The sequence below is a fragment of the Phocoena phocoena genome, chromosome 4, assembly GCF_963924675.1.
Source record: "Phocoena phocoena chromosome 4, mPhoPho1.1, whole genome shotgun sequence".
NCBI lineage: Eukaryota > Metazoa > Chordata > Mammalia > Artiodactyla > Phocoenidae > Phocoena > Phocoena phocoena.
In genome coordinates, this window is record NC_089222.1 from 144,253,804 (window position 1) to 144,274,070 (window position 20,267).

Here is a 20,267-nt window from a genome sequence, read left to right on the forward strand (position 1 = left end):
ACATTTCAAAAGATTTATTAGGCTTTGGGCTGTGCACACTGTCAAAAGAACCAGTAACTGTCTTCATGAGCAAGAAAGCCTGATGGCCCCGGGGCAAAAAGTGGCATTAAGGCAACTTCACCCCAGCCCCCACTGTACAGGACCTGAAATTCAAGCAGGAACAATCCACCCTGGTCAAAGCGTGCCATCTCTGGTGAGGGTCAGGAACCGACACTCTTGGGTTGCTGGCAACCTAGAGAGCTGCCTAAATTAAAATGAAACTGTAAGGACTGTCACTCGGCCCTGGAACGTTTCTGGAGCACCAGAGCTAGAAAAGGCCCTAGAGAACATTCAGCCTAAGGCCCTCTTTTTACGCGAAAGTAAACAACTGGCAAAAGGCGCTGGCGGATCACTGGCTGCAAGCTAGCAGAGAGGGGCGTAAGGTTTCAGGACATCTATCTCTAAGGCTGAGCCACGCCACACCAGGAGACAAGGAAGGGAGAGAGGTCACCGGGAACTAAGCATCCATCTCAGAGGCACTTCCTGCGGAGCGGAGGTCCACAGAGTGGCTGGGAGAAGGGACCTAGAACCCAACTGCCCGGACTTCCACCCAGAAGCTGTATGACCTCGAGGAAGTCACTTCACCCCTGCGTGCTCCAGTTTCCTCATATATAAAACATAAATTGTAATATTTGCCTTATAAGGGTATTTAGAGAAGTAAATCTGTAAATACACATTGCCTGGCACTCCAGGAGTGTTAGGGACCCTTATTTAATTATCCTCGCCCTCTCCCCACCCCCGCCCCTGCCGACTGACACCATCTGCTGGCACGTGGCCCACAGCGACCAGCCGGGATAGCTGCCCACCTCTAGCCCAAGACCCACCTCTGATTCCATGGGTTCCTTGGCTCACGTTCTCAAGAGAAAAAAGCTGTCTGGTCAAATACCCAGCCCTCGTGGGCAGGAGACCTCCTAAAATACAAACACAGCCCTCTCGGCCACCTCCTTACAGCTTTGGAAGATCTGGGGTTTTACCCTACCTGCAAGTTAATAAGCCAGCATGCGAGGGTCTCACGGATGCTGGCAGGAGAGACAACACCCCTGTGTCCAAGGCAAAGAACAGTATTCCTCCACGGCAACAGCCATATCCAGAGGATCAGCACAGTTCAATGAGACCCAATTCCACAGCGCCAGGCATATGCCATGGGCTGCACTACAGAAGAGAAACCCCGAACTCAGGGAACCCAAATCGTTCATAATGGGAGTAATCCTGCCAGACCTTCTCCCCAGAGGGAAGCATTATCCCTATTGCATGAGTGTAAACAAACCCACCCTTTGTTCTGGACAGAGACAGTATCTCTATCTTCATGGGGATTTACTACATAAGCAGCCTTGAAAAGACAGCCAGAAACAAAGGAGGTCAGCTCCTCTGCTCTCCCAACAATATCTAAATAAACAGACATACGTATACTATTTCATTGGCTGGAAGACTCGGTATTGCTAAAATGTCAATTCTCCCCAAGGTGAACTGTTGATCCAACACAATCCTAATAAAAATCCCAACAGGATTTTTTGTTATTAGAAAGTGACAAGCTGATCCTCAAATTCGTATGGAGATGCAAAGGACTTAGAAAGAGTCAAAACAACTTTGAAAAATAAGGACAAAGTTGGAGGATTTACACTACCTGACTTTAATATTTATTATAAAGTATGGTATTGGCGTAATGCTACAAAAATGGATCCACAGAACAAACGAATAGAGTCCAAAAACTACACCCTCTCATATAATGTCATTTGATTTTCAACAAAGGTCCAAGGGCAATTCTGTGGAGAAAGGAGAGTCTTCCAAACAAATGGTGTTAGATCAACTAGGTGGCTTTATGCAAAAAAACAAAAACAAAAAAACCCAACTTTGAGTTATACCACTCAACATATATAAATATTAACTCAAAATGGATCACAGACCTAAACGTAAAATGCAAAACTATAAAACTAATAGAAGAAAACACATTTAAAAAATCCATGTGGCAAAAATTTCTATACCAAAAGCATGATTCGTAGAAGAAAAAGAATAAATTAAACCTCACCAAAAAAATTAAGAACTTCTGTTCTTTAAAGATGCTCTTAAGAGAATGAAAAGACAAGCAACAAACTGAGAGCAATTATTTGCAAACTACGTATCTGACAAAAGATTTGTATGCAGAATATACAAAGAACCTCAATACTCAATTGAAACAACCCAATTTTTGTTTATACAGCAGGTTCTTATTAGTCATCCATTTTATACACATCAGTGTATACATGTCAATCCCAATCGCCCAATTCATTCCACCACCACCACTGCCCCCACTTTCCCCCCTTGGTGTCCATACGTTTGTTCTCTACATCTGTGTCTCTATTTCTGCCCTGCAAACTGGTTCATCTGTACCATTTTTCTAGTTCCACATATACGCGTTAATATTCGATATTTGTTTTTCTCTTTCTGACTTACTTCACTCTGTATGGCAGTCTCTAGATTCATCCACATCTCTACAAATGACCCAGTTTTGTTCCTTTTTATGGCTGAGTAATAACCCAATTTTTTTTAATGGGCAAAAAGGTGTGAACAGACATTTAATCATAAAAGATATATGGACGGGCAAATAAATACAGGAAAAAATGCTCAACATCACGAGTCATAACATAAATGCAAGTTAAGACCAAAGTGAGTGAGGTATATCACATCACTCCCGGAATATCCAAAATTAAGAAGAAGGACCATGCCGAACACTGACGAGGATATACACAACAGAGGCGGTAACTCTCTGCTGGGGCGGGGGCTGGGGGGTACAAAGCAGTGCCGACACTTTGCAGCACAGCTTGGCAGTGCCACAAAAATACCTACTACGCGAGCTAGGCAGTCCACTCCCAGGTGCTGACCCAAGAGAAATGAAAGCCGGTGTCCAGGCAAAAACATACAAGAATGTTCACAGCAGCTTTATTTACAAGAGCCAAAACCTGAAGACAGCCCAAATGTCCATCAACAGCCGAATACATAAGGCAACTGCAGTCTCTCCACATAACAGAATACTACTGAGTAATAAGGAATCAACTATTAATACACACAGCATGGAGAGATCTCGAAATAATTATGCCGAGTGAAAGAAGAGAGGCAAAAAAGAATACACAGTGCATGGTTCCATTTATATAAACCTGTAGAAAATGAAAACTAACCTGTAATACAGAAAGGAGGCAAGCGATTTTCTGGGAAGAGGGGAACAGAGGGACGGGAAGGAGGGATCCAAGAAGCACAAGGCACCTCTCGAGAGTGACAGGTGTGCTCATTATCTTGACTGTGATGATGATTCTATGGGTGTATAACTTAGGTCAAAACTTACCAGTTGTTTGCCTTAAATGTGTACAGTTTATTGCATGCCAATTATACCTCAAAAAACCTGTTACAAAAAATAAGCATTTACCACCAAATGGAACTGAAGCTCAAAAACAGAGATTGATCTGAATTACAAAAAAATAAGGAAAGGTAATTTTTTTGCACGCTTGAATGAATGAAATGTTCCTACTGAAGACATGGTATTAAAAAGTATGATAAACAGGATTTCCCTGATGGCACAGTGGTTAAGAATCCGCCTGCCAATGCAGGGCACACGGGTTCGATCCCTGGTCCAGGAAGATCCCACATGTCGCAGAGCAACTAAGCCCATGAGCCACAACCACTGAGCCTACGCTCTAGAACCCGTGAGCCACAACTACTGAGCCTGCGTGCCACAACTACTGAAGCCCGCAAGCCACAACTACTGAGCCCGTGCGCCTAGAGCCCGTGCTCCGCAACAAGAGAAGCCACCTCAATGAGAAGTCCGTGCATCGCAACAAAGAGTAGCCCCCGCTCGCCACAACTAGAGAAAGCCCACGTGCAGCAATGAAGACCCAACGCAGCCAAAAATAAACAAATAAATTTATATTAAAAAAAAGTATGATGAACAGATTGGGACAAAATTTTAGGTTAAATTGGTGGTTAGGGAGAAAAGCCGGAGAAACAGTAAAGACAGCTTTTTATTCCAAAGAAAACAAAAAAACACATCAGATGGATGGATAGATAGACAGATGGAACTTCAGAGCTGCAATCTCTCAGATTTCCTTTTTCCCCACGTTGCTTAACGACGGGATTTCCCTATACCTGATGTTCAGAGCCACAGACAGCATACATAGTGCTGAATCGTTCACAGTGAAAGGGACAGGTTAAAGCCACTTATTAGCTGTTTTATTAGATAATTTTTCTTTGTGTCACAGAATCACAACTAAATTGAAAGCGATACTTCATAAACAGAACTAGAAATAACAGCATACCAGTGAGTTTTCTATAATTTGAAATCTTTTTTTAGGAAGGCATGAGAACACCTTGGGATGAACAACCCTCATCTCTAATACTTTACGATCTCCTCCTGCCACAGGGGAACAGGTGTATAAGGAAACGCACAGGTAAAGCCCATCCTTACCACTCAGAAGCCACCACAACAAAGGGATGAATCCTGGACTCTCACTAATGTACTTCAAGCCTTTCAAATTGATGCTCACGTTGTACAGGGACATCAGCATTAATCTGAAATGTAAAAGAAAATGGTGTTGACATGCTGCCCCTCCATACTGCGTCACCCTAAATATATCTCCTGGTTCATAGGACCTTAACATATTTAGGGGTGCCCTTATGCCCTTACACTTCAGATGTCCAACTCTAACACAATCTGGATGACAGGTATAGTAAGCAGAAGTATGTAAAATATTTGTCTCTGTGAGGCTACCTGAAAATGGGAAACTTCAGCAATACTGCCACGTAACACCACCTCTTATAAGTTCACATAATCAAGAGACACATATGCAAAGTGGGCACAGGGAACCTCAAAACCATATTCATTGAGTAATCCCTTTTAGTTCCAATCCTGCATTTATAGACAGATAACCCTCCATTCATAAGTATACTGTACTCTAAAAGTTCAATTCACTGTTTAAAATTTAATCCTACCTTTCATTCAGTGAATGTTACCCATGATGCCTGGGTGGCCAGGTCAGGCCGTACCATCCTGTTTAATCCATGGCAAAGGGATGGAGAGCACCACAATCCAACCGCTCCTAACAACCAACGATCCTACTGACCTGGAGTTAAATAGGGTCTTACAAGTGGTCTTGGGAACTGACCACAACTAGTAATACAGAGTCGAATATTATTAAAAACTGGAAAACTATAGGACTGGTTTCTGATAATACTGCTGAATACAGAGACCCCCAAAACCTCATGATGTACAGTAACAGAAAAGGCTACACAAATATTCTGCAAAGTCTTGAAAAAAATGAATGACCTTGTAAGAAATGAAGGGAAAACATCTCTAATCAGGAACTTAGTGAGAGCTCAAATTCAGAAAGGTGAGCCCTAAAGATGACAGATTCCAGAGACACAGAAGGTCAGTGTTAGTGCCTTTGAGCAGAGGGACAGAAAGAAAAGCCTCAGACCAACACAAGACAGGACTTCAGAGCACAGACCCCTTCAGAAAGCCAGGCAAGAGTGAACTGTCAAGCGTGGCATGATTGCATACTTTCAGTATTGCCTGAAAATCCACAAGCCAATAATTTTAATAAGAAAGTAGACCTGGGATGGGAGCTGCTCCCGCCACCCGGCCACAAGAAACATTCTCTTAAAGGAAAGCACCCTCAACTGGGTCCTCAAAGAATTCTCACAAATACAGTGCTAACAATTTTAAGTTCATAATAAAAATCACAAAACACATGAAAAATAAGACCTTAAAGTAACAGCACAAAGAACCAATGACAGAGTCAGCATAAAAAAAATTATCAGATACTGCAAGTATCAATTACCAAATAGAAAACAGCTATGTTTAATAGGTATAAATAATTCAAAAAAGAAATTTAAAACATCATCAAGGAGCTACTGAGTATTATAAATAACCAGGCAGCTCAAAAAAGAACCCAGTAGAACTTACAAGAATGAAAACTTTAATAATCAAACTGTAAAAGTCAAGGGTAATTGACACCTGGGAAAGGAGAAATACTAAACAGAAAAGAGAGCTAAAGAAGGGCTTCCCTGGGGGCACAGTGGTTAAGAATCGCCTGCCAAAGCAGGGGACATGGGTTCGAGCCCTGGTCCGGGAAGATCTCACATGCCGCAGAGCAACTAAGCCCGTGCGCCACAACTACTGAGCCTGAACTCTAGAGCCCGCGAGCCACAACTCCGAAGCCCACAAGCCACAACTCCTGAAGCCCAGGTGCCTACAGCCCATGCTCTGCAACAAGAGAAGCCGCTGCAATGAGAAGCCCACGCACCACAACGAAGAGTAGCTCCTGCTTGCCGCAACTAGAGAAAGCCCGTGCACAGCAACGAAGACCCAATGCAGCCAAAACAGAATAAATTAAATAAACTTTTTAAAAAGAGAGCTAAAGAAATCGCAGGAAATGGAGCAAAGCTAGGGAGGAGGAAGCCCAGAAAGGTAGCTACCAGACAAGGGGGGCACTAGCGAGCATGCAGAATCTGCCCAGGCTGCGGCCGGCTCTGACCCAGCCACTGGATGAGGCAGACACTACTGAGCCCAGCAGAGAGTGAGAAGAAACCACGGAACGAGGCACAGATTTGGCACTGACCACCCCGGGGGGGCCAGGGTTTAGGAGTCAGGAAGAGCTAACTGCCTGTCAGGACAAACACCAGTTCTCTTCAGGAAAAGGTACCAGAGCCCAGAGCCCACAGCCCATCTCCTGCAGTGTCCTATGTGTGCACAACTGAACATTTAACCAGCAGGGCTGGCGAGGGTGAGGAGAACAAGGCACTTGCTTTGGTTGCAAATTTAAGGGGTGCCAAAAAAGCTTAGTAACCAAGGTTTTTAAAATATATTGTAAAGCAACTTTTGAAAATCAGAACTACTGCAAAAATTCCATAATAAGCAATATATCAAAATTTAAAATCAAGATGGGGTCAGTAACAGTACTATGCCAAGACATATTAGAGCCTGAGGCAAAAGGAAAATCAATAATAGCGATTTAGTCCATTAATAAGGGATCGATTAAATTATGGTACACACATACATGCATGCCATGGAAAATGTTTATTACAGTTTTCTGTTAAAATAGCTGGTTTCGGGCTTCCCTGGTGGCTCAGCGGTTGAGAGTCCGCCTGCCGATGCAGGGGATGCAGGTTCGTGCCCCGGTCTGGGAAGATCCCACATGCCGCGGAGCGGCTGGGCCCGTGAGCCATGGCCGCTGAGCCTGCGCGTCCGGAGGCTGTGCTCCACAACGGGAGAGGCTGCAACAGTGAGAGGCCCGCGTACCGCAAAAAAAAAAAAAAAAAAAATAGCTGGTTTCCCCACTAAGCTTTGTTTGTCAAAAGCAAGCTCCACGGCTGATTTGTCTTTACAGACACATAGGCTGGTACAGTACCTGGGACATGATAAGCGCTCGGGTTCAATATGGAAAGTGAACCAGCTCCCAGCAATTGAGAGCCTCAGCAGGGCAGCGTGCGGAGACGGTCTGTCTCTCCTCCTATTTCCATGGGCATTTTCAAAGTCAAGGCAATGCTGCCGTCCAAGAAGAGAACACCAGACTAGTGCCCTTGAGAACAGTAATGCCCAGGTCTCAAATTACGATTTTCAACCTCGCCACAGGCCACAAAACGAGCCAAAATTACAAATGCTCTCAAGTTTTCCTGACAATTCTTACAGATATCCAGAATCTATGCACTAGTAACCATTTAATGAGTTATTAAGGGATGTTCAAATGTCATATTCATGAGGAAAATTCAACACATTAACTAGAATTTTCTGAGATCTCTAATCCAGGATCTCAAGAAGAGAAAAGCTCAGATCACCAACACAGATAGTTGGAATCCCTCAAAATTCAATGTATTTCCTATGCTGCTTTCAGGCTACAACAGCAGGAGTGAGTCACTGCAACAGAGATCGCATGGTCCACAGAGCCTAAAATATTCTATGTGCCCCTTTAGAGGAAAGCTTGTCAACCCCTGCTTTAGACAATGAAAGGAAAATAAGCCAATCTTCTCTAGATCTTAAGAGGCAAAGTTAATATTTGGGTGATGACTGAAATATGGGGCAAACGCCAGATAATATGTCTAGTTGAAATTCTTCATTGACTGCTGTTTAACTTTGAGGTGGCAAAAACACAAATTGACAAATGTCTCTAAAATTTCATATTTGGTCACAATCAGCCAACATTAAGAAGCTAAAATGAGGGACTCCCCTGGTGGTCCAATGGGTGACTCTGCGCTCCCAGTGCAGGGGGCCCGGGTTTGATCCGTGGTCGGGAAACTAGATCCTACGTGCTGCAACTAAGATTCCGTGTGCCACAACTAAAACCCGGCGCAGCCTAAATAAATAAATAAATATTTTAAAAAAAAAAAAAAAAGAAGAAGCTAAAATGGAACAAAACTAATTGCCACGGCCATGGTGCCACCTGACCTCATGTTACTGCCAGGCTACATCTTTCGGAAGACCAGAGAATCCTCCAAGGTCACGCCACGACTTAGCAAACAACAAACCCTGAACCACTTCCTGTTTCTTATGCAAATACTTTCTATTCCAACATTTCTACTCCAACCAAAGCACTCTGTAGGGCTTCCCTGGTGGCGCAGTGGTTGAGAATCTGCCTGCCGATGCAGGGCACACGGGTTCGTGCCCCGGTCCGGGAAGATCCCACATGCCGCGGAGTGGCTGGGCCCGTGAGCCACAACTACTGTGCCTGCGAATCTGGAGCCTTTGCTCCGCAACCAGAGAGGCCGCGATAGTGAGAGGCCCACGCACCGTGATGAAGAGTGGCCCCCGCTTGCCACAACTGGAGAAAGCCCTCGCACAGAAACGAAGATCCAACACAGCCATAAATTAATTAATTAATTAATAAAAAAAAAAAAGTATGAGTTCAACATATGCCCTTTAAAAAAAAAAAAAAGCACTCTGTAAATAATGTATCAAAGTTCCAACTGTCAGGTCAAAAGAGACCGCCCATTCAATTCACTCTTCTGCTACTTCAGTATTAAAAGGAAATGTCATTTCCCAAACTACTGTAGTACTAGGAGTCATTTGTTTCTTCCAATGACAAAAAAGTAGGTAAATTCTGCTTCCTACCATGAACCTAAGCAGAAGATACATTATAAATGGATTCATGGGCTGCAAAAGAGCAATCTCCCCATCTCTGCAGTCTTGAGAATTTGAGAGGCATCTGACATTGATAATAGAAGGACTGAAAGCAATGCTAAAACAAAGGTAGTAGTAAACTTAAAATGCTACGCAAGTAACTCTCCTTGAATGACAAGGCCCTCTCTCCACCTAGATACATGAGGTCTGCGCCTGGAGGCTGAGCGGGCTCTCCTGGTGAGACGTCAGAAAGCCACCCCCCAGACAGTCTGACGTCCAAGGCTGAGGTGCTCAAAGTAAAGGTGATGCGAGTGAGTTACCTTGTTCTTCCTTGTAAAAGAAATTATAACTTGTAACCTAGAAGCAACAAAGAATAAACACACCCAGTACTTCAAAACAAGCCAACCATAAAAATAAACCAAAAGGCATGACTTGTGATGTCTACTGGCCTGAAACAAAACCCACAAATCAGTCATCCAAAACTGACTAAAATCTAAAGTAGCCAAATTAGCACCATCAAGTAATTTTAAGGAACAAAGAGTGATACAATTCTTAGAGAAGACTGCACGTTACATGGGAAAGAAGCAATTGGCAGAGCAATACAGTCAGATACTTCAGACCAAATTACGGACGGAAACTCGCAGTTAGAGGCCCACCAATTTTTTTTTTTTTGGCGGTACGCAGGCCTCTCACTGCTGTGGCCTCTCCCGTCGTGGAGCACAGGCTCCGGACGTGCAGGCTCGGCGGCCATGGCTCACGGGCCCAGCCGCGCCGCAGCATGTGGGATCTTCCCGGACCGGGGCACGAACCCACGTCCCCTGCATCGGCAGGCGGACTCTCAACCACTGTGCCACCAGGGAAGCCCCCCACCAATTTTTAAAAAGGATATAGTAACTGACCAGTGAACATGCTTGTTTTAGACTCAGGCCCCCTCCCAAGTCAAGTCAGAGCTTAAAAATCTGTGGCCTGTATGTACCATACGTAATCCTAATCAAGTACCTTAGATTAATTTTTATCTACTACTTAACAGAGAAGACACACAAAAAGACAGAACACGACACCCACCTCCCGGGTTAAGAAAGAAACCTCCTCACCATAGTCAAATCCCCTTCATGAACTCTATCTGAACTCGGACTTCAGGCAGGTGGGAACCACTATCTCATTTGCTACGGGAGAGAGGCGTGCATCTCCATATACCTTTACAGCAAATATACAGAGCCTGACGATCCTGTTCTCCACGCTCGTATCAGCAGCGCATACCGCAGTAATCTTCCCCACCACCGCGAGAGGTCTGTCCGCGTTGATCTGTATAGCTCAAACGTATTTTCACTGATGCGTCCCAACATACTGATCACAATTTATTTCTCTATTCTCCAGCTGACAGAGGTTTAGGTCGGTTCCTAGCGTGTGCTATAACAAACACAGCTGCTATGACATTTCTGCACACGTGTCCTGGGGTTTATGGGTAGAACTTTCCCTGGAGTAAGTATGCAGAAGTGGGTTACCTGTCCCAGGCCTGTGTCAATAAGGACTGGTAAAATCATAATGAAGGATGGGCAATGAGACAAAGTTAATGAAAAAGTTAAGTGCAAAAGAAACCAGGGAGAACTTAAAAGGCTGGAAGTAATCCTAACTCCTGAAACCCAGATCTCCGATGAGAAACAAAAATTGTGTTTGTCCAGCTCTTACTGAGTGTCAAGAAGAACGGCAATGCCAGTGTCACACGACAGCCGTGGGGAAACAAGCCACAACCAGGAGTTTCTGAGGGTCCATCGTACCAGGCTCAAGGCCAGCACACCACCTGGTGGCCCTCAGAATCCCAAGGTCAGGGTACAACCCCAGACACGCACAGAAACTGCCTGTACCAGACGCTCTGTGCGCCAGGCTGATGCCCCGTGGTTGGAGGTGGAAGGAAAAGGACCGATGCTGGTGAGGATGGGGAATCTCCAGACACTTCACACCCCGAGTGCTGGCTAAGTAAGAAGAAATGCACAGAGAAGAGGTGGACAAGAGGCCCTGCCAGGCAGCACTGACTTCCCTAGCCTTGGCAGACAGAGCCTGGTCTAGGGCCAGCCTGGGGTTGCCCACAGTCCTATCAAGTGGCCATATGGAGCAGACACCTGAGAGGCTGATATGAATGTTAAAAATTATCAACAGAGAACACAGACCTGGTTGGTGTAGCAAGAAGGTCATCCCCTTAAAGCTATGGAAGCCAAGGCTTAAAAGATACACCACCACAGCAAGCAGCAACCCAGCCCTCCCGCTGGCAGCAAAAAGCACCTTGAGAGGCCCTCAGGGCCAGCTGGTGTCTCACCACCAGATGTTGGAAGTTTCTAGATTTGGAGAGTTAAAAAAGGGTCTTCCCAAAAAAAAGGCAGATAAACTGGAGCTATCGAGAAATTAAATGGCCTGAGAAGACGTAACCCTGAAAGAACTCACAGAGGCCAAGTCACAACAATGTCCCACTTGTCACCAAAGAGGTGGCCCTGGGGCCCCTCGGTAGAATCAAGTCTGTTATAAAGGGCCACTAACCCCAAGGGCCCATGGGGACAAGGGAAGCAAAAGGAACAGGGCAACATAAACCAGCCCTTCATTCTGGGAAAATGTGTCATGTCGTGGAAAATCCAAAGCCACCCAAATCCTAGCAGAGCTAGAAATACTCTGATATGGACCCTAGGGCGCCGCTGAAGGTGATCACAGCACAGCTGGGAGAAAGTCGGCTGAAAAGGAGCCAGTGGAAGGGAGAACTTGGAAATGCCTAAGCAAGAGATGACAGCTAATTGAGCAAAATCCCAGAAGGCAACTAATCAAAAGCACAGCTAATCAAAGCCAGAGGTGGAAACCCCAAAAGGCCACATGAGAGAAGAAAGTGAGGGTGAGAGGGTATAAACAAGTGAGGCAGAGAGACGAGAAAGCTCAGGCCCACAGCCCTCAGCTCTCCCTGGGGAGCAGGAAGGAGAGCCACCTGCTGGGATAAGTGCCCCTGCCCCACAGAGGGCCGAAGAGCAGCGCAGGGGTCGGCGTCACAGAGAGAGTCTGAGCCTGACCCAGCCACGGCGGAGATGAAAGTGGCACCGATAAGGACGCAGAGGAGGGTTCCAGGGGGACTCAGGACCGGGTGAGGGTGAAACGGCATGCCCGTGCATTTGGAACCTTCTCCTCAAGCATCACCACAGCTAGGAAGGGAGAAGGTGGATGGCTGGTCCAAGGTCAGAGCATCAGGGGATGACGCTGAGGGTCCAGGTTAGCTGGACGGAGGGGAGGCTGTGGAGGAAAGAGAAGCAGTAAGCAGCAGGCGTCTCAGCGAGGTTCGGGGAGTGATGGGAGGAGGGAGCTGAGCAAGAGAGCATGTGTCTAAGGACCACGACGGGCTCTCCACCTCAGAGGCCGGAAACCCATGTGATGATAAACCCAGGGCCCTCGGTATGCCGTTGTAACAATGAATGTCTGTCATAACGTATCTGTCCAAATCCACTGAATGGACAACACCCAGAGTAAACTCTTAGGTAGACTATGGTCTTTGGGTGACTGACATGCCAAAGTAGGTTCACCCTCGGTAGAAAATGCACCATTCTGGTGAGTGATGGTGATAACAGGGAAGGCTACGCATGGGGGGCGGGGGGGACAGGGGTATATGGGAAATCTTTGCATCTTCCTCTCAGTTTTGTTGTGAAGTTACAACTGCTCTAAATAATTATTTGTAAAAATCCCCATCTCTGGGTCTGAGGCACCCAAGCTGCTGAAAATGGGCAGCCTTTGACCATGAAGGTGGCGAGGAAAGCAAAACCCCCAAGAAAAAGGCAAACTACAGTCAAGGTGTGGAGAGGCCAAACGGAACAGGAGGTTTGCTTGCAGTACAGGAAGGGTCCTAGTTCTGGAGGACTCAGGCTGGACGTTAGCAGCGATGGAGAAAGTGGGTATACAGTGTGCATATCAGAAGGCGGCCACAGAGAACGGAGCGGCAAGACCTGCCTCAGGCCGCTTTGCACAGGGATCCCAAGAGGGGTCTGAGGCTGACAGCCTGCTCTTGGCTGTGCTTGGGGGTCAGATGGAAGCCTGTCAAGTAAATGTCTCTGCAGGTGGATTGGGAAGAAGACCAGAATTTTAAGAACCACCAAACCAAGAGTTTACCACTCAGCCCCCAAACCCAGGGTGGCACGAACCACACAGAGAGAGCACCAGGAGAAGCCCTCTGCTCAGGCTCGAGGAGTAGCAGCGGGATCTCGCATCAGTGACCGTGCTGGCAGTGGGAGTCCTCGGGTAACTCAAACTCTGCGGAAAGGAAATGTGATCCTCTGAACTCCTGCTTCTTGCCCTGGACTGGGCCTAGCTGCAGAAACATGTGACCTCAGGGCATATAAAACCTCAGCATTGGGCTTCCCTGGTGGCGCAGTGGTTGAGAGTCCGCCTGCTGATGCGGGGGACGTGGGTTCGTGCCCCAGTCCGGGAAGATCCCACATGCCGCGGAGCGGCTGGGCCCGTGAGCCATGGCCGCTGAGTCTGCATGTCCGGAGCCTGTGCTCGCAACGGGAGAGGCCACAACAGTGAGAGGCCTGCGTACCGCAAAAAAAAAAAAAAAAAAAAAAGGCTCAGGAATGTGACCCCACAAGGTCGTCTACAGACTCCTGGCCTCACCCCAAGTTATGCATGTGTGGATCTGATCATAAACAGCATATCTAAGACTCTGAAAACTAAAATATCAACTATCATCCAGGTCCCAAACAGGGACATACATGAGGGGCAGAGCATCAGGAGACGATGGTGAGGGATCAGCCTCACAGCAACAGCACTGCAAAAGCTTCTTAAAAATGGAACTGAAAGGAGTTCCCTGGTGGCCTAGTGGTTAGGATTCAGCACGTTCACTGCCGTGGCTGGGGTTCAATCCCTGGTCAGGGAACTGAGATCCCAAAAGCTGTGCAACATGGCCAAAAAAAAAAAAAAAAAAAAAATGGAACTGACATGGAAGCCACAAACAGAGAAGGCAGGTCAGAACCTGTGACCTGAACCCAACCAGGCTGACCACTGCTGAAGCAAAACATCAACACCTCCCATAAGATTTAAGCAAGACCCAGGGTCTCAAAACATAATATTCAAATGTCCACAATACAATCCAAAAATTACTCAGCCTACAAAGAAACAGGAAAAATCCCAACTCACGTGGGACAAGACAACCAAGAGATTCTAAGGCCGAGATGACACAGATGCGAGAAGTATCTTACAAAGACTTAGAGAAGCTATTTAATGAAGTGCTCAAGAAGTAAAAGCAAACACTTGAAATAAATGGTGTGGTAGCAGAAACCTAAAATGGGTCAACGTTTCCTGCCCTAATCCCCGAGACCGACATATAACACCCTGGTCACATTAAGTTGCCTGGTCAAGGCAGTGAGACTCTGCAGATACAATCAAGGTTACCAATCAGCTGACTCTGAGTTCATCAAAAGGGAGTTTATCCAGTTATGCCAAATATAAACCCGTGACCCCATCAAAAACTGAGCTGGGCTTCCCTGGTGGCGCAGTGGTTGAGAGTCCGCCTGCCGATGCAGGGGACACGGGTTCGTGCCCCGGTCCGGGAAGATCCCACATGCCGCAGAGCGGCTGGGCCCGTGAGCCATGGCCGCTGGACCTGGGTGTCCGGAGCCTGTGCTCCGCAACGGGAGAGGCCACAACAGTGAGAGGCCCGTGTACCGCAAAAAAAAACCAAAAAAAAGACAGTGAGTTTTCTCTGGCGGGCAAAAGAGGAGGAAATCCAAGAGGTTCTGAAGTGTAAGAAAGGTTCGGCAAGCCGTTGTGACTTGAAGATGGGGTGAGGTTACGTGATGAGGAATTCAGCCAGCCCTGGAAGCTAAACGTGGCCCCGCCTGACAGCCAGCAAGGAAACAGGGACCGGAGTCCTGTCAACGCAGGGAACTGGATTCTTCCAGCAACCTGGATGCACGTGGAAGAGATTCTTGTGCAGAGCCTCCGGAAAGGAGCCCTGCCTGGACAACCCTCGATTTGGGCCACTTGAGACCCTGTAGGTAACCCAACCAAGCCCACTCAGACCTCTGACCTACAGACCTTGAAGTAGGTGTTGTTTCAGCCAATAAGTCTGTGGTAATTTGTTAAGCACCAGTGGAAAAGAAGTCCGGATTCCGGCTCCTGGAAGCGGGGTGCTGTCAACACCATCACCTATTCTAAGTTCACCCTGAAGTTCACCCATGATAGCATTTTGGACTCAGTGATTGCCCCAAGGTGGGAACATTCATTTTGTTTATATTATTTTCCGAAAATAGTATTGAATAGAGAGTGTATCCCTTAATTCTCCGGGAAATTTGTTTCTTCTATTTTTTAGAACTATAGCCAAATTAAGTGCATTTGCTTGAAAAGGGGGCCCAATCAGCAAATTCTAACTACTATGGAAATAAACGTGAACTTTTAACTACCATCCACCGTACACTTTGAGTTTGGTGCACTGTCCCGGCTTCAAGTCTCCCAGAAGCTGCAGTATGGTGTCCAAGAGCACCTGACTTGAGTTAACCAGGAATTCACGACCACTTGCCACGGCAGCTACATCTGCAACATAAGGATGAAACAAAGCGTCAGAAGTCTGTCCAAGATAGAGGATGTGTTGCTGTCCTTCTCCTAGCAGACTTAATGAACACACAGAATGGTTATCCACAGAGCTGACAGCCCAGATAGGGTAACTGACAACCACAGCCGTTACTGAAACGGTGAGTGACGTCTGCTGTGATTAGCAAATGCCTCGGTAGTGGAACAGAGCACTGGGTCTAAATACGTCTGCAGCCTGACCACAGCACAGCAAGCGGACACCAGGCTCCAGAATACTGGATTAAACAGCTATGGGCCGTCAGGGTCCAAACAGAAGGTAGGGGCTGATTATTTATCTGGGACCAAGGACGCTAAAATCCACTTTCAACCCTGGGAGTGAAATCCTAATGACTCTAAACCAGAATACCAAACTGAGATCATGAGGTCAGGAGAGAATACAAAAACTGATTCCAAAAAGAAGTTTTTCTAAATTGTACATCCTGCTGTGGGTCAGCAAGTATCACGTTTCTTCATGCTTGAGGCCCCGCAGAACCAGCACGGGGACCAGACCAGGTCACTACACGGACTCCCATGGACACCACTGCAGATAACACTGTCTCCGTCACATTTCCGGATACCCGTGAGGACACGTCAGTGATCCAGGTTATTTATGCATGTGTCGGTAAGATTTTTCTTTAGCTAGGTCTAACAATAAAGCATGATTCAAAGTGACTAAAGTTTCTAACCTAAGTGAGCCGGCCAGGGTGGAGACAAGAAGGGCCGCGGCATCCTCGGTCTCCTGACTTCAGTGGAGATGCTTCCAGTAATCCACAGCTAAGTGAGTCTCCGGCAGAGATCCTCTACCAGTTTAAGGAAGTGTTCTTCTATTTTCAGTTTGCTAATAACTATCGAGAATGGAGGACTAATTTTATCACTGATTTGTTCTGCTTTGATTAATGGTACCCTAATGGCAGAATATAAAATTTCATCTATGCTACCAGAACAACTTTATGAAATCAGATCCTGGACATTCCTATTTATTTTTGTTTGTCTGAGCTGAGGAGGATCAAAAGAGATATATTAAAGTTTCCTAAACCTAACAGATTTTTTTCCCCATTTCTGCTTGTCCTTCCAGCACTTTTTGCCTCTTTCCTTGCATTGGTGCTATTTGGTATATAATTTCATGACAGCTATAACTTTACTGAAGACAGGACCCTTAACTGATACAAATGTAGCCTTCTGTGTTCAATGAATTTGAACCTGATGACTCTATTTTCTACCATACGAAACACTCTAGTTTTACTAAAGAAATACTTGGGGGGGAATGAAGCATTTGGCATCATAAACTCAAAGTCATTTTAAGGTAGTTTTTTGGGGAAGACATTCTTCATGTTATGACTACATACGGGAACTCCCCAGTGAAACATACATTCTAGCTACATACTTTAGTAGTTTCCAGAGACGACATCCCAGCAAACCACGGCTCTTGCCTGCAGACCTTGGGTTGTTCCTGCCCTAAGACTCCAGTGTGACCAGCAGAATGCAGCGCAGCTGCTGCAGGACTTTCAAGGCAAGATAGAAAGAGCCTGGCAGCTTCCAGCTCCGCCCCTCGTCACGTGCTCTAGGAGCCCTGGGTCGCTAGGAAAGAAATCTGACTCTCCTGAGGCTGCCGTGATGCAGACTACAGAAAAAGCACACTGCTGGAGAAGCCTGGGACTACGCTAGGATAGGAAGATGTCCCACTAGCCCCCAGCTGTTCCATCCCTCAGCAATTTGAGTCACCCCAGCTGAGGCCCCAGACAGCAAAGTAGCAGCAAATCCTCCCTGCCAAGCTCTGAGAAAGTTGCAGGTTCCGGAGCAAAATAAATGACTACTGTTGTTTAAAGACAAAGTTTGGGGGCAGTTTGTTGCCTAGCAACAGATAACAGGAACATCACTAATACATCACTGAAGAAAAAAAGTACACTGTATCAGAGCAGGCGACAACACCCAACAAAACACAACAAATATACTGGTAAATGAAGCCCCCTATCATGTATTCAGTATTATAATAGCAAATGCCAATGCTGCATTCCAAGCAAACTATGAAGTAAAATAAACGTGAATACATTCCTGCTCAGATAGCTCCAGCATTTGTCAGTCTGTCTGGGATGCTTATGAGTCAACCATAGGACTACAAAGGACTGCTGGTCTAATTTTCTGTTAAAATGTACTCTTTTTTTCCTAGGTTCATTTTTCTTTAAAGTTTATAAATATTTCTAGAAGCTACCATAGTAATTATATAATTTAAGGAAGGAAACTAGTGTGAATTATGTAGGCTGATAAAAATACAAAGAGTTGAGGCAGATTATGTCTGATAGCTTTGCTTTAGGTTGTAACAATTCTGTCTCATTTTCGACAATAGAAATAATAATAAGGTACTGGCATAATGACAGTCATACAGATCAATGGTAGAACTGAGAGACCAGAAATAAACACTCAAATTTATGATCAACTGAGTTTCAAGAAGGGGATCAGGACAATTGAATGGAGAAAGGATAAAAAAGTAATCTTTTTAACCAATGGTGCTGGGACAACTGAGTATTCACATGCAAAGAAATAAAAACTGGACCCCTGCCTCACACCATACATAAAAATTAACTCAAAATAGATCAAAGACCTAAATGTATGAGCTAAAATTATAAAACTCTTAGAAGAAAACACAGGAGTAAATCTTCATGTCCTTGAATTAGACAATGGTTTCTTAGATATGACAACAAAAACACAAGCAACTAAAGAAAAAACACACTGGATATCATCAAAAATTAAAACTTTTTTGCTTCAAAAGACACTATCAAGAAAGTGAAAAGACAACTACAGAATGAGAAAAGTTTTGCAAATCATATGCCTGATAAGGGACTGGTATCTAGAATATACAAAGAACTCTTATAACTCAATAAAAAAAGACAAATGACAATTTTTTTAACATCTTTATCGGAGTATAATTGCTTTACAATGGTGTGTTAGTTTCTGCTGTATAACAAAGTGAATCAGTTATACATATACATATGTCCCCATATCTCCTCCCTCTTGCATCTCCCCCCCACCCTCCCTATCCCACCCCTCTAGGTGGTCACAGAGCACCGAACCGATCTCCCTGTGCTATGCGGCTGCTTCCCACTAGCTATCTATTTTACGTTTGGCAGTGTATATATGTCCGTGCCACTCTCTCACTTTGTCACGGCTTACTCTTCTCCCACCCCATGTCCTCAAGTCCATGCTCTAGTAGATCTGTGTCTTTATTCCCGTCTTGCCCCTAGGTTCTTCATGACCATTTTTTTTTTTTTTTTAGATTCCATATATATGTGTTAGCATATGGTATCTGTCTTTCTCTTTCTGACTTACTTCACTCTGTATGACAGACTCTAGGTCCATCCACCTCACTACAAATAACTCAAATTCGTTTCTTTTTATGGCTGAGTAATATTCCACTGTATATATGTGCCACATCTTCTTTATCCATTCATCTGTCGATGGATACCTAGGTTGCTTCCATGTCCTGGCTATTGTAAATAGAGCTGCAATGAACACTTTGGTACATGACTCTTTTTGAATTATGGTTTTCTCAGGGTATATGCCCAGTAGTGGGATTGCTGGGTCGTACGGTAGTTCTATTTTTAGTTTTTTAAGGAACCTCCATACTGTTCTCCATAGTGGCTGTATCAGACAATTTTTTTTCTTTTCATTTGGTTGCACTGGGTCTTATTTGCAGCTCGCGGGCTCCTTAGTTGTGGCATGCAAACTCTCAGTTGCAGCATGCATGTGGGATCTAGTTCCCTGACCAGGAATTGAACCCAGGCCCCCCGCATTGGGAGCGGGGAGTCTTGCCCACTGCACCACCAGGGAAGTCCCTCAAATGACTTAATTTTGAAATGGGCAAAGGACTTGAATAGACATTTCTCCAAAGAAGATACACAAATGGCCAATGAATACATGAAAAGATGCTCAATATCATTAGCCATCAGGGATATGCAAATCAAAACCATGACAAAATACTACTTCATACCCACTAGGGATGGCTATAACCAAAAAATAACTTTAAAGTGTTGGCAAGTATGTGGAGAAACCTCATGCACTGCTGGTGAGAATGTAAAATGGTACAGCAACTGTCAAAAAATGGTCTGACAGTTCCTCAAATGCTAAAAGCCATATCATATGACCCAGCAATTCCACTCCTAGCTGTATATCCAAGAGAAATGAAAACATATATCTACACAAAAACTTTTACACAAATTTTCACATCATTATTTATAATAACCAAAAAGCAGAAACCACCCAAATGTCCATCGATTGATGAATGGATAAATGTGGTATGGCCAAACCATGGAATATTATTCAGCCACAGAAAGGAATGAAGTACTGGTACACGCTATGACATGGACACCTTGAGAACACTATGCTAAATGAAAGAAGTCAGTCACAAAGGACCCCATGTTATATGATCCCATTGTATGAAATGTCCAGCACAGGCGAATCTAGAGAGACAAAAAGTAGATTGGCTGCCTAAAGCTAGAAGAATGGCAGGATTGGGGAATGATGGCTGAGGTTAGCAAGCTTCTCCTTGGGTGATGAAAATGTTTAA

At 45.2% G+C, this 20,267-nt stretch overlaps 1 protein-coding gene across 1 annotated transcript in view; it reads right to left on the reverse strand.

Moving 5' to 3' along the window:
* Window positions 1-20,267, reverse strand: part of HSF2BP (heat shock transcription factor 2 binding protein) — an 81,405-nt gene that overhangs the window by 30,946 nt on the left and 30,192 nt on the right. Inside the window, exons 7-8 of the mRNA XM_065876680.1 lie at window positions 15,553-15,670; window positions 4,472-4,575 (exon numbers count right to left, since the gene is read on the reverse strand). Of these exons, the coding sequence (XP_065732752.1) occupies window positions 4,472-4,575; window positions 15,553-15,670 (222 nt within the window). The remainder of the gene's footprint in view (window positions 1-4,471; window positions 4,576-15,552; window positions 15,671-20,267) is intronic.